Source organism: Camelus dromedarius, chromosome 8 (assembly GCF_036321535.1).
Source record: "Camelus dromedarius isolate mCamDro1 chromosome 8, mCamDro1.pat, whole genome shotgun sequence".
NCBI classification, from domain to species: Eukaryota; Metazoa; Chordata; class Mammalia; order Artiodactyla; family Camelidae; genus Camelus; species Camelus dromedarius.
Genome location: NC_087443.1, coordinates 61,179,715 through 61,203,471, shown reverse-complemented (window position 1 = coordinate 61,203,471; position 23,757 = coordinate 61,179,715). Strand labels below are relative to the sequence as shown.

General features: G+C 42.3%; 1 protein-coding gene across 2 annotated transcripts; it reads right to left on the bottom strand.

Annotated features, from left to right (window-relative positions):
• Positions 1-909: 909 nt before the first annotated feature.
• LOC105095002 (glutathione S-transferase omega-2) lies at positions 910-23,733 on the bottom strand. 2 transcript variants are annotated; one of them, XM_031461718.2, is made up of 7 exons: positions 22,435-23,733; positions 17,048-17,269; positions 16,659-16,767; positions 14,762-14,984; positions 13,706-13,807; positions 2,570-2,676; positions 910-1,202 (listed from the first exon to the last, which is right to left on the bottom strand). In XM_031461718.2, exons 2-7 carry the CDS (start codon positions 17,079-17,081, stop codon positions 1,034-1,036), a joined length of 744 nt encoding a protein of 247 aa, XP_031317578.1. In that variant the 5' UTR covers positions 17,082-17,269; positions 22,435-23,733; the 3' UTR covers positions 910-1,033. The 2 variants fall into 2 exon arrangements, with proteins under 2 accessions (XP_031317578.1, XP_031317579.1); XM_031461719.2 differs by lacking the exon at positions 13,706-13,807.
• Positions 23,734-23,757: the final 24 nt, after the last annotated feature.

Below are 23,757 nucleotides of genomic sequence, written 5' to 3'. Positions count from 1 at the left end.
TAACCTATAATGGAAAAGAATATGAAAAATAATACAAATATATGTATATCTGAATCACGTTGCTGTACACCTGAAACTAACACAACATTGTAAACTTACTATACCTCAATTAAAAAAAATATTTTTTAAAGGGAGAAGCATTCCCACTGCAAGGCAAGCAGCTTCAATGCTCTAGGTTTAAAACCTCAACCACGACGAGTGGAGAGAGCAGGGGCCCCTGTGTCTCTGTCATCTTTGTCATCTTTATCACCCACATGGACCAGGGCTTGGTACACAATAGAGCAACCAGAGGCATGTGTTGGGATGAACTGAACGCATGTGTGACGCAAGTCCAACAGAATGACCTTTGCCCGTGCCTGGGTTTGGGGCGTGTGTACTTTTTTAAGGCAGGATGTCGGCTATAGAACATTTTGTGAGCCATCCTGAGCCCTGAGAGTACCAGTGAAATTCTGACGTCATTAGTCCAGGGTGATAACGGGTGTTTCATTTCCGGCTTTGGAATTCTTTTAGTCACAAGACCCTCGGCGTCTCCCAGGCCCACGGCCAAAGTTTGAGTGAGAAGGATTCTCATGCACGCCCACGGGGCCTGCAGATTTAATTTGGCAGCTGGAGAGTGTTTGGACTTGAAGTGTTTTCTTCCTCCCCATGTCTAGCTGTCCTCTCTCCAGGAAGTTGTGGAGGGTGCCAGTCTGTCATGACAAACATCAGCCACGGGGAGGCCTCGTACCTCCACGTTAGCATCAGCATCGATAACCTGCAGGTCCAGATGGGCTGAAGGCCAAGTTACCAGCTGGCACACAGGCTCCCAAAACGTCCCTGGACAGTAGCACTGGGCACTAGAGATTTCTAGAGAGTCATTAGAAGCCATGGCCTAGAGGATTCATACAAATGATGATCAGAAGAAATACATTTTCTGGCTCCATGTTTATTGGGAACCTCAATGAAAATGAACAGAGATTGGCTGCCCCACCAAAACGAGAGCTGACACAGAATTACGACAGGCTTGGTACTCCTGGCTGGTGAATGGGGCGGGCTAGGAGGCGCAGCAGCTTAGCCCGTAGTCAAAGGCATCAGGGTTGTTCTGAAAATAGAGATTCAAGAAGCCCAGGAAGATGTTCTTATCTATAAGAAGAGCGCACACTGTGGGGTCCTGCTTCATGGCAGCGATCCAGAGCCGGAGTGCGGGGGTGTGGTTCACGCAGCTGCAAGACAGGGAAGGAGCGAGAAATGGGCTTACTGGGGCAATAAAGTTATCTTAGGTACCTTATTATCACTGGCGACAATCACTTACTAGAGGAAAATCTGATTTCGGGAATAGCCGTGTGTGCTTTTGAATTGCAAAAGTTGCTGCCTTTAACCTTAAAAGGATTGATTGCTCTGGGGTAATTGGTGTCTGTGCTTCACTGTTCACTAATAAAAAAAAAACAACCGCCTGAAAGAGACATGCTTCTGTCATTCTCAGATTTTACTTTATGGGGCTTGAAAAAAGATAAAGACGTAGTTTCCAAAAACACTTGTTTAAAATGAGAAAAACAATCACTCAACCTTGAAATAATGGTGCTGACTGGGCCCTTTCAAAGACCGGTCAGGATGTTTAAAATGACTTGCTCAGACAGTAAACTGGTTAGTGGAAAACTCCAGGAGTGGAGGTGAGGGTTCCTAACCTGTGGTTCAACCCTCCGTCCCCAGAGGAGACAGGTTCTTGTAATGTCTATGTTGAGACCTAGCTTAAAATATCCAAGTATGTTCTAGCTGACCCTCCCTAAGTGGGAAGCACAGCTCACTCCTGGGTAGACCCAAGCGTGCGTTATGAAGGTACAGACGCAGTTCCACGTCAGCAGGACCGGCTTCCCAAACACCAGATGGTCCGGCACCCACCTCGCGACTGGCTGGGGTTATAGCAGAGCCGGCACAAGTCCAGCTTCTCTGAGCATCGTGGGAACAAAGCACACGATCTTCCCGGGGACCCTCTGCTGTCTTCCTGAATCTATCGGGTCACTCCTTTTACTTGGAACATCCCTACCCTTCCATGGCGTATGGCTGGCCATTTTGTTTGTTTGTTTTAACATCAAGCATATATTACTTTTAAAATCTTTTTTTTTTTAAGGTATTACTATCTGAGGGAAGATTCCTCGGGGAACTCAGGTGTGAGTAAGGTGTGTGATGTCCACTGGGTGACTTGGCAGGACCAGGTGGAGGGCCACGGAGGGGGCTTCAGACAAGGCACCAAGACCCTGTGACTGAGACCTTCCATCTGCTTCTGTTTTTACACTGACCCCGACCCGCGCTGCGTGGGCCGGTGAGGACAGCGGGCTCTGAACCACAACAGGAAGCTTTTGGACACGGTCTTTCTTGCCAAACTCTATGGGTAGAGTTTGGGTCCACAGTGAGTGGCAAAAGAGCTCAGATGCGTTTTGAACAAGGAAACACACAGTTTAAAACCTGATCGCATTTCACCTTCACGTGAAACACGTCCAGTGGAGGATCAATTCCTCCACACAGACCGTTTCAAGCACTGTTAACCCAGTGCAGCCCTAGGAACTCACAACCACACGGTTAACTGTCTTACTCGGCTATTCCATATACATCCAGCCGCTCAAACCAGGGCCAGAAGAGGTAATCAATCATGGTTATACAGTCTCCACCAAAGAAGATGGTGTTCTGATAGCCAAGAATCTGAAAATGTAAACAGAGCAAAAGCATGTTAATTTACCTATTTACCTATCAGCTAACATATTTATAGACAGAAAATACAAACATTAAATTAACTCCCAAAGAGGGAGAACCAAGGCTTTGCGTCTCCTTCCAATTTGTTAGGTGAATGCTTCCCCCTTTTTCCTGAGGGTTCTTCCACCTCCTTTAGGGTCATACTCCTGGCCACACTTAGCCCTCACCTCCTTTCAACATTGGAGCCAAGGTGCAGCTCATCTGATTAGAGAATTTGGAAGGGGACAACCCAGGGATTGGGAGCCCAGCTGCTCCCTCTCAGCCCAGAACAGGCTAAGCTTTCCAGAGACAAGCTCAGCCTCTGGAGAGGGGGACCCTGCCTCTGACCAGCACTGCCCCTTGCTGGGAAGGAGGGGGCGGCATGAGGAACCTCACCTGTGGCAGCTGATCCCCATTCTCCAGGATCCTCTTTATCTGTGATAAAGGAGATACTCTAGTCTCCACACATCTTCCTCTTTGGTCTTATTTCTCAATCAGTTCAAAATGAAGGCAGGGGAGAGCAGGGTTATTCAAAGGGCTCCCTCAAACCCCAACACGATCTTCCTATCTTATTTTCTTTTTTTATTTGAGCTATTTCAACAACACTCAATGCTATCAACTTTTCAATTTCAAAACTTCTCGTTCCCAAATGGGGCAAATCAACCCAGACAGATGAACTGTCAACGAAAACAGATAAACTCTTAATAGACATCCAAAGATAGTGGAGAGAAAAAAAAAAAAAAGGTGCTTGAAGATCTAAAAAGTAACAGTGCTTATCAGAGATTATTCCTGGACCAGGTCTTCTGAAAGAGAAAAGAGGCAGGTTATCTAGCTAAATCAACAAAAGACCCTCTTCGACCTGCCTAACTCATAATCAACTAAATGCTTCCCTGCAACTATAGATCTAGATTCCTAGGTCCTTTATCTAGATTTCAGTTCTTTTCTCTATCACTCAGGCTTGGCTCTGGACTCCTGACCATCTTGCTGCTGCTACGATGCAGTCTAGGGTTCCAGCTGAAGGTGAGCTCTGGAGCTGGCAGACCTGGTCCTACATGGGGCTATGCCCCTGATTCAACATGGAACCCGGAGCAACTTACCTACCTCCTCCTCCAAGCCTCAATTTCCTTATGGTGGTAATGTGCATGCCCACCTCAGAGGTTATGGTGAGGAGTAACGGAATCATGCATGAATAAACGTGAGCTCTTGTGATGAGAAAGCACAGAGACACCAGCCCCCAAAGGTTACACCTACAGAAAGCAAACCCTTCCCGAATAGAAAAAGAAATCAATGGGATTCCCCCTCCCATCACCCCTCTCAGAGGAGAAAGCAAATCTTACTGCCTTAAGGCCTGTGTCTTCATTACCTCCCTGTGTGGCACAGAGGAGCACCCTGCCTAGTGCCCTGGAAATCTGAAAACATGTTAGGTGGCACCACTTGGTTCAAAGAAAGTCTCAGGATGGTACTAAAACAGCAGAGTCCGGACAATGAAACCTCAAAGTAGAGGCTATTTTCAGTTGTGTGTAAATAAGACCTGATTTTCAGGGGAAAGGAACACCTTGTTCATCCTGCATGGATTCCAGAAAGCCCCAAACCTTCTTTATGTTCAGGAACAGAAAATAATTACCCAAACTTTTATCACTGGCTTTAAATCATATACCTCCAGCTTATTATTGGCCTTCATGGCACAAATCAGAACTGAACCTAAACTGAGCAACTCTGGAACTTCTGTATCATTCCTCTGTTTCACAGAGAAGAGGTGAGAAAGTCCTTGTCAAAACAAGCCATATGTGGACACTTACTAGAACCCCGTGATGAGTGCTTTGGTAAAGCGATGAGATATTTTGAAAATGAATAACTGCTTAGTAACTGATGTTTATTTAGTATATATTTTTAAAGCTTTTCATCTACTCAAAGTAGGCGTATCCCTTTAAAAATATATGATCTTGTAGATACAATCAATTTTTATATAAGCTCTCATAAAGTAATTCAAGCCTTATCAAGGTGCCCAGTACAATGAAAAGTCAAGATAAGCATGTGGACAAAATGGATGAGGCATCAATGATCTGCCAGCTTCTCCCTTGCTCCTGATACATATGTACACATTCCCTCGGACTTCCTTAAATCCAAGTGTGACACCCAAATTCCTTGGAGTTCTTGATACAGCTGCAGATTCTTGAGCCCTGCCTCAGACAGGCATTTCTCTACCAGATTTCATATGGAGCAAGTCTTAAAAAACCCAAGAGAAAAGCAGTTTTCCTGTAAACCAGCACAAAGTTCTGGCTCCTTTACAGACACATCACAGTGACACAGGAGCACATCCTGGCCAGGTCTCCTTGGAGGTTCATTCCCGTCTTCAGGACCTTCAATAGGAGAGCTCCCTTCTCTGCAAACCTGAGACCTTCTAGACATGTCCAATGACTTGTCCCTTTAGAATCACAGAACTTCAGTACTGGAAGGGACACTGTGACTCATCTAGGGTGAATCCCCTCCCATCTTTTCATCTATTTCTACCATGCTCATTACACAAAGGATTGGAGGTACAGTGTACAAAAAAATATTAAATATGAAAAATAATATCATGCTAAGATCAAGGAAAACAAAAGTTAGAACAGAAGGTCAAAATAAGGAAGGGAAACGGTATCAAGAGATCAAGCCAAGGCTCCTGCAGGGTTCCTTAATAAATAAAGCTTTGAATTTGACTTGAGTTTCCTGGCAGCTCAAGTGGAGAGGAAAACAGGCTGGTGAGCTGATTCTTGCCTCTCTTGTGGAAGCACAAGAGCCTCTGGCTTACAAAGGAGGAAGAACTGCCCCAGGGAAGTAAGGGGCTCTCTGGTTAGTGCCAGAGCTAAGACAGAAACACCATTTCCCTAAGCCCCAGACTAGCATCAACCCCGTATCATTAACTTCACCACAGAGGCTTCCCCAAGTCTCTTGTGAATTCTTTGCTTATTCTTTAAAGTTAAGTATCAACAGAAAGCTTAGAATCAGCAAACTCTGAAAGCCTCCTTCCCCTACAGCCAAGGACTGGCCCAGCTCTGAGCTTCCCTGTGAGAACTGCCCCCTAACCTTACTCCTTCTCACTCTCAGCAAGGGGCTTTGCCAGAGCACCTAACCAACCAGGCGGTGAGACACAATCATGGAAGAAAGAGCTTTTCAGAATCCTCTCCTTCCTGCTTCATTCCATGGATAAGAAGGTCACCTTTACCTGAAATTGCTTTTCTGTGTTTATACTAAGTCCCTTGCTTAGAGCCAGTTAGCTGCTTTGACAACTTTTAGGATAGTTAGAAGCAAAATAAACCGGCAGTCTTAGTGTCCAGTGTCTTATCTCTCCTGAGTGTTCTGTCACCAGAAACAAAACAGGAAGCTGCAACTACACCTCGACACATTTAGCAGCAGTCATGTTAATATCCAATTGTCATTTTTTAAAACTCCATTTTATTTCTGTCAGCCACCTGCCACATATTATGATACTCACCATTCTTCATGTCAGATAGGTTTTCTTACAACGGACTCCGTCACTCTTAGAACTATTGTCCTTGGTACGGTCAAGCAAGGCAAATAGCCTGCTTAGAGAAGACGCTTTCCCATCCAGGACTCACACGGCCAGGGGAGGGAACTGAGGCTCGAGCTTCAAGCCCTCACTTTCCTTAATGTATTGACACACCTTCAATTCAGGCTTAAGAATTGAGATATTTTAGGGAAAGCCACTGGATGTTCTGGAATAGTAGAAAGCTCTATATTTAAAACTTTGTTTTCCAGTTCACTGAAAAACGGCTACAGATCCATCCTTTGTTTTGGGGAGTGACAAGGAATAAGGAGTGCGCATGCAAATAAAGAGGGAAGCACTGTTTGGTATGCCGAGAGAGAACACTTTGTCCACCTCTGAACTTCAAAAGCATGGAAGGGCCGCTCATCTACTGCGAAGGCCTCTGGGGCTCCCCCAGGAGGACGAAAGGAGGTTCGCGCTGGAGCGCGGAGAAGGAAGAAACGCGCGGGGCTCCCCCTTGTGGCCATCGTGGTGAGGCGCACAGGCCTGGGCTACGCAGGAGGTTCGCCGAGGAGGAAAAGGAAATCTGCAAAAAATTTTATGAGGCCTAAGATCATCAAGAGACACGAATCCCTGACTTTCTCAAACCAGGCATCCTAAGACGCTTCACTTCTACAGTCTTTGACTCTCAGGTGCAGCTTCAGTAACTGCACTTCAAACCTTGACGCGGCCACCTGCCCCGCATGGGTCATTTACACACCTGCCGAGAAACCCCGGGCCTCTAATCAGGACAGCGCGGTGGCTTTCAGCGGGCGCTGCTGACCTGGCTGGAGGAGGAAGAAAGAGGTTTTTCTTGACGGAAATAGTTCTTAAGAAACAGAACCCCATCGCCCCATCTGCCAATAAAATACACAAAGCCACCTGCCGGTACATCAGCAATGCAGGCCCTTATCCAGAAGCAAAGGAAAGCACTCAACTCCTGGGCAGAAATCTTTTGAGTTCATAAAAGATTAGGGGAGATTCTCAATATTTCAAATTCCACGTCTCTGCTACACTGACATACTGTAGCTGAGGCTGAGTTAACCAAGAACGAACAGATTCCCTTTAGAACAAACTAAGGGAATGAACAGAGTATAGACAAAACCACTTCTCTAGAAAGAAGCCTGAGAACAGGGTGTATGCAGAACACTCGCCTCCTGCTGGCCATCGCTCACAACCTAGAGTCTCCTGTGAAGATTCAGAATGTGGCTTGCCAGCATTTGGGAAAATCAAAGGACCACCCTGAAATTTCTATCCTGGAATCCTTTTCATGGGCTTAATTCTTTTGTCAAAATACATTTGTAAGCAGCAAGAGAAAAAAGCTAGTAGGGCAAGGCTTGATAAATCAAATATCTTTTAAGTGATGGGTAGTGAATGAAAATATAAATGAATATTCATCAAATCTCTGAAGTGGGAGAGGATTTCCTGTGTATAAAAGCAATGGAAGAAATTACAACAGGGAAGGCTTAGAGCATATTTTTTAATGTTATATTTCTATATGTAGAAAAAAAGGCAAATTAAAGTTAAAACAAAACAAAAACTATGTCTTAAAAACAGGCCAATATCCTTTATATACAAGGAACTCTTTAAAAAAAAAAAAACAAATCAACAAGGAAAATCAGCAAGACCTTGACAAACAGATGGGTAATAGACCATCTTCACAAATAAAACACAGAGAACCGCATAGTTTGGGGGAAATACTCCACTTCACTAGCAATCAAACAAATACACATTAAGTCAACAATGAGAAACTACTGTTTCTTTCCAAAACAGGCAAATATCTTTTTTAATGGAATTTCCCAACAGTGAAAAGGGGATGGTACAAAGGGCATTTTCACACACTGTGGGCAGTGGGTAAACAGCACAAGTCTTGGGGGGAAGCAATTTGTCAACATCCAGCTCCAGCCTCTAGAATGTTCATACCCTTTGATCTGGTAATTCCATTCCTGGAAGTCCAGCCTAAGGACATATTCTAAAATAGAGAAAAGGCTTTTTTATGCAAAGGAGCCACTGTTCCCAGCAGCATCCTTCATAATGGTAAGCAACTGAAACAATCTAAATAATCTTAATGAGTGTGCTGAATAAATAGCTATGGCTTTTACATATGGCAAATTATGCAGAATGAAAAGTGCTTTCTTTCCATCTTTAAGAATTACATATGTAATGGAGAAAGGCATTCTTGCTATTTAAAAAAACTCTAACGCAGAAAACAGTATAAAAGGCAAAGATTCTCCCTCCCCTACCCCTGCCCTCAACCACTTTTCTTTCCCATCCCAGTATATATGCGCATATATAGTTAAGTTTTGTTTTCGTCTACAAAATTGGATCATACCACTTGAATTACTGTGTAATTCATTTAACTGTTTCTAGGCAATTTTTTCATCTCAGCACATGTGGACCTACTTCATTCATTTTTATTTGCTCTACAGAATTCCACAAGATGAACATAATTTATTTAACCATTCTCTAACATATATTAAGGTTTATCGTTTTTCACCATAACAAATAATGCTGCTCTAATAAACAGCCTTATACATATAAATAAGTATTTATAGGGTTTATTAAAATACGGGGAAATCCTTATGTCATTAATGGTAATCAATCTATACACAGTACAATTTCAACTACATAATAATATATATAAGAAAGGGGCAGAAAAATAGTAACAGTTTTGTTTCTGGCTAGTGGGATTATAGATTTCTTTTCTTAGTTTCTATATTTTTCTGTGTTTTCCAAATTTTCTCTAATGAACAAGTATTACTTTATAATTGAAGAATAAAATTAATTTTTAAATAAGAATAACTATTATTCTATTATTTACATGGTGGGAGAGGATATAGAAGAAGGTTATTAAAAGAAATGCAGCAAATAGTTTATCTAGTAAGCAACTGGCAGAATTGGACAACTAATGAAGTTACCAAACTAGCAACAACACTAAAACTACTCAACTAGCCATCATGACTGGAAGATCACCAGCTCCCTAGTGTGGAAGAATGGTGATTACAACCAAAAAAAGGGCACGTGGAGTGGACACACTAAATTAACTAGCAAATCCTAAAGAACTGACAACATATATCCAACCCCAAATCTCATACATGAATGTTCACAACAGCATTATTCATGGTAGCCAAAAGATGGAAACAACCCAAGTATCCATCAACTGATGAATGTATAAACAAAATTTGGTGTATCCATGCAATGGAATATTATTAAGCCATAAACAAGAATAAACATCATGCCAAATTAAAGAAGCTCATGAAAGGCTAACAGTAAATGATTCCATGTACATGAAATGCCCAGAACACCGCAATCTATAGAGACAGAAAGTAAATTAATGGTTGCCTATGGCTGGTGGGGTTGGGAAGAGATGGGGATTGACTGCTAATGACTAAGGGATTCTTTTTAGGATGATAAAAATATTCTGAAATTAAATGGTGATGCTGATCACATGACTTTGTGAAAATTCTAAAAGCCACTGAATTGTACACTTGAAAGGGACGAATTTTATGGCATGTAAAGTATATCTCAATAAAGCTGTTATAAAAATAGCTAGTAACAACTAATTTAGTTTGTTGCTATGTTAAATTAGTTGATAAAAAATAAATTTAGATTGTAAATAGTTTGCCACATGCAAAAGGCTATGGAAAATTATTTTCAGTGAACAATTAGCCAGGTGTAAACTTTCTTTCCTTCATGTCCTGGTGACATCAAAGGAGAAATAATTAAACAATATATAAATAATTTCATTATTGAAATTAATAAAAATTTTAAAAGAACAAAAGAAAAACTTAACCAAGACAATATAATCTAATTGAACAAAAGTGTATTATTTTTGGAGAGGAGACAGGACAGATTAAAAATTAAGATGGGTGAAATTTTGAGTCAAGAAAATATTTAATTACAGATGCTCCTGGCTGATGTACATACAACTTGTGCAACTTTGACTTCATACAAACTGCTACCCATATAAGACATGTTATCCAATTTGGCTGCGTGGGAAACTTCGCATGGACATGCAAAGTAAAATACAAGGCAGGTTGGTGAACACCAAGAATTAAAAACTTAACGTGTCCTATGGCCACCAGAAGCTGAAGGCACCAAGAATTAAAAACTTAACGTGTCCTATGGCCACCAGAAGCTGAAGGCCTCAGTTACTGAACAGGTTCTCACTCCGTCAGTGTTAATCCAGGGTTATCTGTGCGAACCCCCTTCACACTCCCCTTCACTGACTTCTGATGATAACTAGTAAGGGATCAAGCAATAGCCAGGATATAGAATCCCTAAGCACAGGAACACTGAACTAGAGCAAACATCCAAAGCATGGAAGAAATCTGGTCAAATCCCATTCTTTCTTGGGCTTGACTGGTCTACTTCCACAATAAAAATATTTAGAATGAAGGCACTGGACCCCCCAGAAAAGAACCAGCGAAAGGTCTGCCACATTCATGTCTACAAAGTCATAACAAAGGTGCTATTTTGAAATGAAAGCCAATAATAAACATAAAAACAGAATAAAGCTTTAAAAAAGTATGCTGCTAAGATTAATGATTCAGTAACAGGATAGAAAATCAGTTCGAAGACAGAGAACCATGTGGTTAGAGGAGGGCAGTCCAGCAGTTTTAAAACTCATGAAAATGCTATTCAGAACAGGGAAAGCAAGTGGGGAGGCTGCTGGTTTGATAATAAAAGCAGCAGGTATGCATCTCAAAGAACGGTAAAAATAACAGAAAAATGTAGTTATATAACAAGCACAATAAATCTTTAATTTTGATGAAATTGGGTTTTTTAAGAAAAAAAGAAGTCAAACAGAACATTTATTTCAAAAGAAGAAAGTGTCAAAGTTTCCAGCTGCAAAAGTTTAACTGAGCCTCTTGCTTGAGGATCACATGGTAGAAAATTATACCTTGGTATCTTGAGTTGCTTATCACTCAGAAAGCCTGTGGATGTTTAAGACATTTTTAACTCACAGAAAATCCTGACTGTACAAAACTATGGGAAAAAGCTGTACGCCTCAAGGGATCATCTCTTCTATGTCCAAAACTACGGGAAAAATCTGTACGCCTCAAGGAATCATCTCTTCTGTGTCCAGAACTATGGGAAAAAGCTGTACACCTCAAGGGATCATCTCTTCTATGTCCAAAACTATGGGAAAAAGCTGTACACCTCAAGGGATCATCTCTTCTATGTCCAGAACTATGGGAAAAAGCTGTACACCTCAAGGGATCATCTCTTCTAGAATTATTTCTGCAAGTTTCAATTTCACTAGAATCTCCTAGAGTCAATATACTGATATTGAGAAGAATGAATCAAATAATTCAGGCTCAGTGGGCATGTTTCAGATCTTGATATTACCTATGACATAGTCATAGTTCCTGCTAACATTTTACGGGACGAAAGCCACATTCAAATCTGGTGGAACAGTGCTGAACTCTCAGTGGTCCTTAACTAGCCCTGGTTTAGGTAGCTCTCACTGATGCTGTTTATTATATCGGAGAGGGTTGTTGGCAAGATTAAATGAGAGGGTGTATGCAAAGCACCTGTAGCATCATGCCAGGCACAAAAATACAGGTTCACTTCTCCTGGAAGAACTCCAACTAAAGAACTGTGTTTCCATCATAACATTTTACATTTGTTGAGCAATCTGTGATTTACAAAGTTCATCCATCATCCAAATGTAGGGCAGGAGGGAGACAGATCAAAATGTGTTTTCAATTATCTTTGAATTCAAAGGGTTTTGTTTCCCAGCTCTTTTCCCTGGCCCAGCATTTATCTGTAAGAAGGTAACCAGGCTTGAAAATCAGTTCAACTAATCTTTGAAATAAAGACCTTAAAAATTCTCCGTAGGCAAGAGCTTTCAAACTTCTTTTGGAAAGCAGAGGGCCCCCTCACTCTCCAAATTCGATCTTGTTAGATGTCTTGTTAATTACACTGTTAAAAGCAGGGCTGGCCTGGGTGAAGCAGGATCTGAAACTGCCCACCAGACCTCCCCTCATTAAGCAGTCCCTCTGCAGTACTCAGAAGCTCTTTGGACACACATTTTAAGACATACTCTCATTCTATAAATGTGGACACCAAGGGACAGAGAGGTCCAGAACTTTGCCCAAGGTTCTGGAATCTGGTAAAGCCAAGCCTAGGATCCAAGACTCTTTCTACCTCATCCTATTTGCCTCCTCAGAGTCCAACTTCTTACACATGACTATTCATCATCCATAAAATACTGCATCTGTATAAATCTAAGATAGGGAGCTGGAATTGTAAATAATTTAACTGCTTCCATTGGTCAAATCAAAGAATACTAGTAATCAGCCTTCCTGCAAAGAGGTAAAAAGAGCATTCTCTGGCCACCAACAGAATTACAACCCACCCGTTAAAGGAACTTAGTTTCTAGAACAAAGATAATGGAAGTCAAAGAACCACCTTCTAGATTATTCTAGGGGTACAGGGTAAGTAGCCCTATTACTACCAGATTAATGAAGAATCTGGTAACCTAGATTGTTCCTTGCTTACCCATAGACACGTTCCCCTTCTTTGTTTTAAAAAAAAATTTTTTAATATCATGGGTTTTTTTTTCAGCTTGCTTCTAACTTTATTTATCTAGTTATTTTATTTTGTTTGTTTTGGGGGGAAGTAATTAGGTTTATTTATACATATTATATATATTTTAATAGAGGTATTGGGGATTGAACCCCGGACCTCAAGCATGCTAAGCAGGCACTCTACCACTGAGCTATACCCTCCCCCTCCCCTTCTTTCTTAATTACAGAACTCTGATTTTATGCAGGGTGTTCCCAGCTAAAAGACTCATTTTCCCAGCCTCCTCTGCAGATACTTATGATTCTACAAGTAAGTTCTAGCCAATGAGATTTAAGTAGTCATTGGGTAAGACTTCTAGAAAAGGCCCTTCAAAGGGGTATGCCATTTTTTTTTTCCTTTCTGTTATCCTTTCTGCAACCTGGAACCTGGATGTGATGGCTATAGTTCCAGCAGCTATCTTGCTATTTTGAGGCTGAAAGCTTTGTTGCTAAATATGACAGACCAGAAAAAGAGAAAAAGCCTCAGTCCCTGATAACTCCATGAAGAAGCCATGAAAACACCTCTGAACTCCAGGCTTGTTTTTGTTTGTGTGTGTATGTGAAAGAATAAATCCTTATAAGTAAATTTACAGTAGTTAGGTCCCTTTTGCTAGCAACCAAATACAACCCCTAACTAACACAGACCACAGACTCAGTAGCAGAAGCTTCAGAAGCCATGCAGTTACTTAAGGAATGTGATGGTTCTGGGAAAGGAAGAAACTCATCACATGCCCTCCCCAGCTCCTTGCCAGATTTTCAAGAATAATGCCAGAGCAGGTTAATGGAAGGCAAGCAGAAAAAGAAGAAGTCTGTGAAAGAAGAGGGTGTCCAGGTGACCAGGGTAGGGACCTGCATCACTTCTTCCACTGCCTCTGACCAGGAGAGGGGCCCCGTTGTGTACCTCTTCCAGTTTGCAGAACTCCTGACGCAGGGCTAGCTTCAGATCAGAGCATTCTCTCCCGCATCTCAATGCTACCAGACACTCCTTGGTCAAATGTGGGACCTGATCAGAGGACACAGGTTCTTAGTGGAGAAGTCTGAGGGCACTCTGTGCTCCTGCCCTGCCTAAAAATGCAGCCAAAGCTTTGTCACTCCAGCTTAACAGGCCACCACCCACACCCAGGCTCCCCAGCTCCCTCTGAAGACCATGTCTGTGGTTTCCAGAAGCCACTTATCACAGCAGCCTGGTAAAACAAGGTGCTTTAAAGGGGGCTCTCCAGTGTTCCTTACTCGAACAGCTACTTCCATGCTGTACAATCTTAGGTAGGGCACTTACCCTCTCTAAGCCTCAGTGTTCTCATCTGAAAAATGGATACAATAATAGTACCCACCTTAAAGGGCAGTGGTGAGGATTAAATGAGTTAATCTTTATCAAGTAGTTAGAACAGTGCTTGGCATGTCATAACTGCTCAATAGATGTCAGCTACTAATAGCCTTTCATTATTTTTATTTTTATTTTTTTCAAAGAGAACTATCTGAAAATTTCTCCATCATTTTCTCTCCCAATATCAGCATGTGCCCCTTTTCTCTCTTCTTCACATTTCCTGGACAGTCGGCACTCTTGTTCCCCATAAAGGAAAATCCCTTTCTGTGCATTACTTTTTTCACACCCCAATATTTTTTTTACCAGAAAAGTTATAAGTAGTCCCTTCAAAGTATCATCAGTTTTCAACTCTTTCAGTATTCTGATCTCAAGTTACAGTCATAACTATGCTGTAACCATAACTCTTGAGACTGCTAGTTCAAGTGGAAAAGTACCTATCAGCTAAGGCTTTAACCTTTCATATCAGAGGTCCTAGCCCTACTATAATTCCACACCAGTTATCCTTCTAAGGCACACGTGCATATTAAAACAAATCCATTTCACCAATGATTGGGCTTTTTAAATGGACTGAAGCTTGGGAAAGACATACAAAGCAAAATAGCGTGTAAATCTTTTTTTAAAAATTGGCCCTACCTTATAGAATAGCTCCAGTAGCATCTTCTGGCGAGCTCGCTCATAAGGGTCGTATGGATACAGCTTCTTCCCAGGATAAGCGTCATCCAGGTACTCACAAGCGATGACAGATTCATAGATCAGCTGACATTTGCTGTTCTCCAGGACAGGAATTTGGCCAAAAGGGTGCTTTGTAAAGTACCATTCAGGCTTGTTTCTCAGGTTAATGTTGACAACTTCATGTCTGACAAAGCAAAGGGAAAACAAAACAGAATAAAACTGAGAGGCTTAGGCAGGCAGATGCTCATCTTGAAAGCAGAAGCAATCAATGCATAAAATTAAAATTTGCAGTAAGTGTTTAAATTTAGGTTTTGTACAAAGGAAAACAGGTAACAACATCAGTATCCTCATCCCTGCAGTAAGATGGGTTAAATGTTTCCTGTGCCTTCTCCCAATTGTTCCTCGTGATCCCCCAATGAGATAAACTGGGGAGTCATCATGAGGAGTAAACAAGGTAAGGCAAAGAGAGCATTAAAACCCCCTATGAGAAATAACACTCCTTGAGGTTGAGTCCCTGCCCAATATCACTCACTAAGAAGTGGCAGAGCCAAGATGGGAGCCCAGGCAGTCTGACTTAGAGCTCACAAGCTCAACCCGGGACACCACAGATTTTAGTACATTTTATAGTTTGAAAATACAAATCTGATTTCTGGAGACATATTTTTGGTTGCCACAGCTGGGGGAGGGAGATTCTACTTCCATCTAATGGGTAGAGGCCAGGAGGCCAGGAATGCTGCTAGACACCCATAGGACAGCTCCTCCCCCTCACCAAACACACAAAGCAAAATGTCAATGGTGCCAAGGGTGGAAAACCCTGCCCTAGAGAAGTATTTACATTGGTTCCTAAGCTGCCACTTCATCACTATGGGTAAAACATCAGTCTATTGTTATTTTTGTTTAAAAAAAAAAGAGGTAACCTTGGGGCCAACTAGAATTGAGCAAGAGAAAAGAAACTGGAAATATAAGCCATATACACTCAACAAAGCAGAATTACATAATTTTATTTAAAACATCTCTGTATTAGTCTCTGCATCTCTTTGCCATAAATTGGAGACTCTGAAGTCATCCCCTAATAATGGACTTTCTAAGCCCAGAGTCCAGAGGCTGGAGTAACACTTTCTCAACACTTTAGCTTTGAAGCAGTTGCATCCAGCCATCCCCATTCCAGCAAAGTTGCACTGCCTTCCAAATCCAAATCTCCTTTGCAGGAGCTAGTCTTACAAAATTTCTTCTGGAAGGATATGTACCCATTTCTCAGGTATGTGGGAAATTTCAAGACAAACTTTTACTGTTGATAGTAGTTCCTTCCATTTCATTGTTTGGAATTATTCGTTCATTCATTCAGAAATTAGTTTCAAGCACCTACTATGCTCCAGGCTCGCTTCTAGCCCATGAATAAAGAGACAAAGTCCCTACCCTAAAGAATTTACATTTGGAGGGGTGGGGAGGGTTGATGAAGGGCTAGGAGTTGTGGAAAAAAGACTGATAAACATTAAAAAAAAAAAAGTTAGATGTGGTAAGCTCAGTGAAGAATGAGAACAGAGTTGAACTTGAAGATGCCTGTGGTGGGGTGGGGACTACACTCCACGGAGCAGTCAGAGAAGGCTTCAGTAAGCACTAGGGAAGGAACCAGTTTACCAAAGCCATCGTTCAGTTTACTCTGAGTTGTCCTAAAAGTTTCCTGCACAGACCCGCCTCTGCATTTCAAGACAGCCAGTTTCGCTAACCTGCCCTTTGCTAACTCTTTATTGTCTCTGCCTCAGAAGAAAGGTCCCGGGACCCTCTGAAATCTGAGCAGGGTGCCCCAGATTTTAAGCAATCCCGCACGCCTGTGGGGCGCTGGCCTTCGGCTTCTCACCTGATGCCTTTGGCCCGGAGGACCAGGCGCGTCCTGTGCGCGTAGGGGCAGAACCTCATGCTGTAGATGCGGATCAGGCCCTCTGGGACCGGCCCTGGGCGGACGCTCCCTGCGGGCGGAGGCGGGTACGGGGAGGCGGATTAGCCCAGTGGAGAGAGGGGTTCACTGGCCTCCCCAGGACCCCAAGACGGCCGCACGCACTCCGCCTCCCGGACCCCAGAGAGGACACCTTTTTTTTTCGCACGTGGCTTTTGTGCAGAGGAACTCTTCAAGTCCCTCCTCGCCACGCTCCGCTAGTCTGGGGACCAAGGCCGGGCAGCCCATTCTCCAAAGCCAACACCCAGCCACGCGGCGCCCCCGGCCGGCGGACAGCTGTCAAGGGGACTCACCTTTCCCTAGGGTCCTGGTCGCATCGTCAGACATGTTCTCCCGGTGCCTGCGCAGTGTCCAGCGCTCACAGAGGCTGCCGTGTGGCTTGCTGCAGCTGCCGCAGGGTGCAAGGACAGCTGAGCTCCGGTGCGCCCCTCTTGCCCCAAATTCAACTTTGGAGCAACAGAGCCCTGGCAGGGCAGAGGGAAAGGGATCCAGGATGGCAGCTGGGGTAATTCCACCTGCAGAGACATCGCCCCAGATTCAGAAGCCAGAGAAGTAGGAGTGGGGAAAGAAAAGAAAGACAAAATTTGAAAAGTACCCCTGGCTTTGAACGCGGGGGCACAACATTCAGTGGAGTCTCTTCTCCACATCAAGAATTGGTGAAGAATGGACATTTAAACTCCATGTAGTTCAAGGGAGTTTAACAAAAATTGACCAGGGTAACACTAACATTTTCTTTCCCATTCTATGCCATCCCTCTTGCATATCTAAGACAATTGGTCATGTCCTCTGTATGAGTAATTTTTTTTTAAATAAGGCCAAACGTTTTCATGCTGTAGCAGATAAGAAGAAAACATTTATTAGTGTTGAGATCTTACACAACTCTTGAAACAAGTGTCTCAGATTTTGTGGCCTCACTTGCCTCACACTAATTCTGGCCCTATTTATGAGATTTTACCCAAGTGATGAAAAATTGGTAATGAACAGAAACAAGATACCTAAAGGCAAAACCAAATTTGTGCGTTCTCTCCAACCCTCAATATACATTTCAGAGAAGACCCTTTTTAATTACTAAGGACCCACTGCCAACAGGCCAGCAATCCAGGGTCCATTTGGATAATAGCTCTTCCATCTACATGAGGTAAAGGAGGTAGCTAGCCTTTGCTTTGACTCTAAGAAGCTGAGATCTTGAAATTTAGCAGGTGGAAAGATAATTCCTTTAATTTTCACAGGACAGAGCTGAAATGGGAATTGCTTGTAAATGCATTTTATGGGGTTGACAGGTAAAGAAGGAAAAAAAGTATTACATGTTTCACTCACAGTGACTAAATGATTTCCATGGATTCTCTTATTCGATTCCCACAACTACTCAGTTAGTTATTACCATTCCTGTTTTACAAGATAGAGCATAACCTCAGAAAAACAAAATTACTTGCCCAAAGTGAGCAGCTAGAAGAATTAAAGAACTTTAAAAGTTTCAAAGCCTGACTCATTGTCTTGGCCTCTACAGCTGGTAACAGTGTGGAAAGGACATAAATCCCAGAAAAGATATAGCACATAATAGCCGCTCAACAACTGTCTGCTGAATCTAAATATCTTTTATTAAAATGATAGAACCTAATCATGGAGCTTATGAATGGGCACCTTTTGGCCTTTGGAATTCCAACCTATCCAGAAATTCTTAGCTAACAGTGTTACCTTTTTTTTTTCTGAATAAGAATTTTTGAAAATTTTCAGAACAGTAACTCAACTACACTCTTTGTTAAGTCATTCAGAGTGATTTCATGTGAGCTATGACAAGTCACCATTGTTTTACAAGAATTGGGGAATGGAAGAATATTTGAATAAATGTTCTCGCAACAGAAAATGCATATATGTCAGCAAGAAATCTGGTATTGGAAAAGGCAAATTGGTTCTTGACTTGCCTTTTTGACAGTTTTGCATCTGGAAGACAGAGAAAGGAAGAGGACAACTACTATTCTGGAGTTAATTTTGATCAAAAAGGACAAACTGGATGGTAAAATGGAAACAACATAACCATGTCATGTGGGAGCTACTGGTAGACAAGGAGCTGACTCCTGATGAGACAAATGTAACACTCACATAAAGAAAGTACATTTCAAATAGTTGAGAGAAAACATACATAGATTCTAAAAGGGAAAGCCATATGTGGAATGTGAAATTCTCAAAAATCAAAATAAATTATTACTAACATGTATCTGGTGCTTTATGTGTATTAACTCAATTAATCCTTAAAATAGTCCTATAAGCGTTCTATTCTCATCTCATTTTAAAAGATGAGTAAAGTGAGGCTAGCAAGGTTAAGTTACTAGTCCAAAGCTTCACAACTAGTAAGAGGTGGAAGAAGGATTATGGAACCTGGAAGTCTGACTCCAGGGAAAGTACTCTAACCAGGATCTTAGTCTACACCAGAGGTAGGCAAACTTTTTCTGTAAAGATCGAAACAGTAAATGTTTCAGGCTTTTCAAGCCATCTTGTCTCAACTATTCAACTCTACCCTTATAGGGAGAAAACAGCCATATATAAATAAATGGGTGTGGCTGTGTTCCAATAAAACATTACTTATGAGTACTGAACTTGAATTTCATATATATTTTTAACTTTATTTTTTAGAACAGTTTTAGATTCACAGCAAAATTGAGCAGAATATATAACCTCCTACCCTCACACATGCACAGCCTACCTCACCATCAACACCCTGCACTAGAGTGGGACATTTCTTACAACTGATGAACCTACATTGACACATCATCATCACCCAAAGCCCATAATTTACATTATAGTTCGCTCTTGGTGAGTTTCACAAAATTTTCACATGTCACAAATTGTAATTCTTCACTTGATTTTCTCCCAATCATTCTTAGCTCTTGAACTGTATAAAAACAAGCAGTGGGCTGGAGTTGGCACACTGGTCTTAGTTTGCCCATCCCTGGTATACATTGACCATGACTGAATTAGCAACGGCCAAACTGAGAAATTTACTTGTAAAGTCCAAGGGTCCTGGATCCACATTTCTACTATGCCAGAAGGGAACATATTTTCATGTGTCTCCTCATTCCCACTTTTTAAAGGAAACCAACTCTGAGAGTTGGAAAATATTATTTATTTAAATATTGTTTATTGTTACATTGTTAAAATACAGTTGACCCTTGAACAATTAGGGGGTTCAGGGAGCTGATCCACCACACAAAAATCCAAGTATAACTTTACAGTCAGCCCTCTGTATCCAGGTTTCTGAACCTGCAGATTCGACCAACTGTGGATCATGTAGTACTATGGTACATATTTAGTGAAAAAATAATCCATGTATAAGTGGACCCTTGCAGTTCAAACACATGCCCTTCAAGGGTCAACTGTATACCTGTATATGGGAAGTCACATTCTGAAATGCAAGTCTACCCGGTATAGTCATGAGAGAATGGACAAAGGGATGGAAACAGTTTTTCCTCTGAAGAGAAACAATATAATGTCAAGGTTCTCACTTGGCACTACATTCAAACCCTAGTGTTGGCACTTAGGCAAGCTATCCAACCTCTTTGACCTTCATCTTCCTCACTTGTAAAATGAGAACACTAATAGTACCTACTTGATGGGTTTTGAGTACTGAATGAAATTGTGCAGGTGGTCATCCTCAGTAGAGTAAAAGCTCAGTGTACTTCAAGATTAATGACTAATACTGGTGAACAAGAACATAATTTTAATAGCATAGTGCATTCTGATCTTGTATCCATCCATACAGATAAAATACACTGCAACTCAGCATTGTCAAGCACATCAGAATTAAAATTCGACCCAGAATACTTATTTCACCAGTTACCAGTTTAATGCCCATTGAATGGGTTGAATGCCACAGGCAACATTTCAGAAATGTAGTTTTTAATCTTACCACTGAACACTATTGCTTCCCTAGAAAGATTTTAATTATGACCTTTAAGTTTAACCCTATTTTCTGTTTAAAACCCAGTAAGTACCTCTTTGAAAGCCTCTTTGCAAATTTTCCTTGTATGTTGTTATTTCATGTTTACACCTTTATTATACTGGTTTACTCAAGCAAGAAATGAATGGTAACAAGGCTATATTAAACCTACTCCAAATTGGCTTCCAGCTACCTGAAATATAATCAGATCTATTTTGACAATGTGGGGCTCTTAGTCATGGGTGATAATGACTTAAGCCTTCTAGGAAAAGAATGCCACCACAGAAATAATCTCTTCACTCTATTTATATGAGTCTCTCTTTGGGGAAGAGGAGAGAAAGTGGGGTTTGCATTTTGCAATTTTTCAAAAGTTTTTAAAATCATACCAATCACTGCTGTTGGCTGAACCTGGATTAGATTGGCTGAACATTCCTCTTAATACTTCAGAAGCCTGATTTACATGATCATGTTACTGGGTGTTCCAGTGTTGTTCACCAAGTTCAAAGATTTAGACAAGTGAGGGAAAAGGTTCTTTTTCAAATGGACCTACGTTTAAAACTTTTTTCCACGAAGTTAGAATCATAGAGAATCTTGCGTTCTAATGTATCTGGGACATTAAATAAGATTACTAAGTTGTCAGAGGAGGAACTTCATCTTTCCACTTGGGAAAGCAGGGTCAAAGGAGATTTTCTTTCTAAGTATTTGATTCTGCTTCCCTATCCCTACTTTACAGCTTTTCCTATCCCTCTTTTACAGCTATTTTACAGAAGGATTCAAAGAAAAAATATTTCAACAGGTTTATATAATAACATTTGAATATGCAAAGGCAGACTTTCAAGATCCTAAAATAAGCCAAAGCCAAACACTTGTAAAATCAAACAAAACACATTGTGTTTCAAAAAGGAACATCAACACTTCCTGTGGCACCCCAGGCATAATAGTTGTGTGTTAAAAAGGTGCACACAGTCTACTTCTGGCTCAGCCTCTAAATCCTAAGAGCTGATGAATAAAGAGATTGGGACAGAGGTATATGTACTCTTATCTCAAGAACTGTCTGAATGACTGTAAGAATGCAGGCTGGATCTGAATCTCTTCTCCAGCATCTAGCTGGGAAGACCTTGGACAAACCACAATTTTCTATGCCCTGGTGTTCTCATCTATAATGTGGAGCTAATGGTACCAACACAGCATGTGGTCTGGGGAGAATTAATTCAGATACTGGATGAGAAGCATTTAATAACCAGAATCTATTACTCAGTAAGCATTCAACATTAGTTATTATTGTTATTATTTAAATATAGCAGGGAAGACCCACAGTTCCGACAAAACAGAACATTCCTGGGGACCAAACGCCCCTACCTGCCAGTGCCTGTAAATGTAGCTAAACTAGTGGTGCTCAATGCAGGGCTGACAGTTAATGATCTGGGGTCGTCTTCACTTGTTTCCAGTCAAATCAGAAAATGGGAACAATGACTTCTTTTTTTTCCCTTTCAGTTAAAGGCATTCGTTTTAAAGACTTGTTCCTTATTCTTAGATTATAGTCCTTGTGCTCTTTTTTTTCTTAATGTTAAAAATCTTCGATGAAACTCTGATGAAGATAGTTGGGCTTTCTCACGAGTTTTAGGCAAAATTAAAAGCTGGCAATCCTATTCTGGGCCCCCAAATTCGTCAAAAAAAATCCCCCAATTTAGAATTGACCGCAACCTCCTCTTCCCTTCGAATGCTACCCAGGCCGCAGCGACCCACCCGGTGCAGGTGAAAAGTGAGACGCCCCGAGGAACCTCCAGGTGCGTGGCAGACGGAACCGGATGTGGAGCGGAGGGAGTGGCAGAGGGGGCGGCCGAGGGAGGCGGGGCCCAGGCGGAACCCGCCCCTCAGATAGCGACCCTATCCGCCAATTGGCCGCGGCGCCCGGAGCTTCAGCCAATCCTCGAAATCTTTGGAAGCTCTCTGGCCAAGCAGTGCCGAGCTGAGCCAACCGGCGGCCGCCTTACAGGCTCCTGGGTACCGGAATCGGGTGCCCACGGGTGTCTGTGGCTGGCCAAAGTAGAAGACAGGTAGTGGCTGGCCGTCGCACTTCAGCTCCCGGGTCTACATCCGACCGAAGTCCGCCTGCAGTCGACCCGGGCCTGTTGGGTGGGGCAGGCGGACGGGTGCAGAGATGGGTCCGCCCGGAGCCTGGGCATTGGTGGCTGCCGGGGGTAGACGGCGGGAGGCCGTTTGTGAAGTCAGCCGGTTTTGAGCTGCCTTTCAGGGCGCGGCTCCCAGGGCGCCTGCATCACCGTGGGGCGGGGGGCTTGTTTGAAAAATGGACTCGCCGGCCCACCTGGACCTACCGAATCGGAGAAACAGGGGTGAGCCTTAGGTGATTGTTATGCGCCCTTAAGTTTAAGAGTAAGTATCGGAAACTAGACTGTGTGGGGGCGGTCGACAGCCCCCTAGTTCTGATATAAGAGCCAGGTGCTGGGTGCGCTCTCCAAATCTTTCTACCAGCACCTTAAGGTCTCTTAACCTAGGGACCTTAGTTGATTCGTCTGTAAAATGATGCCCTCCGACCTACCTTTTCACGGAGAGGTGATATGATGATAAAAAGTAAGTAGTGCGACGCCTAAAGGGCTATGGAAGTGATTAGAAGATGACATTAATATTTCTGAATTACTCATCCAGCCTTATATACTTACTCGATGGATGAAGTCTTTAACAGTATTTAATTACATATATGGGACACCTACTGTGTGCCCATCACAGGACTTGGTAGGAAGGATCTGAAGGGGTTAAATGACTGGAGACCAGGAAAACAAATAGGAGGACACCTAGTCACCGGGCTTTAAGGTGATGTGGGTCTGGTCTTCAGTGGCAACAACAACGGGAACGAGAAAGGTAATGATGATACAAAGGAAAGAATGAGGAAAGTTTCTCAACTCAACTTTCAAGACAAACTGAAAGGGCCATCTCTTGAAACACTATATCCAAGTACAAATGTCTTACGAGCAGTTAGAAATCCAGATTGACGTCCCACTCTCACTAGGGACGATTTAGAGGTTTTCAGCACGTACTATGATAGAACCC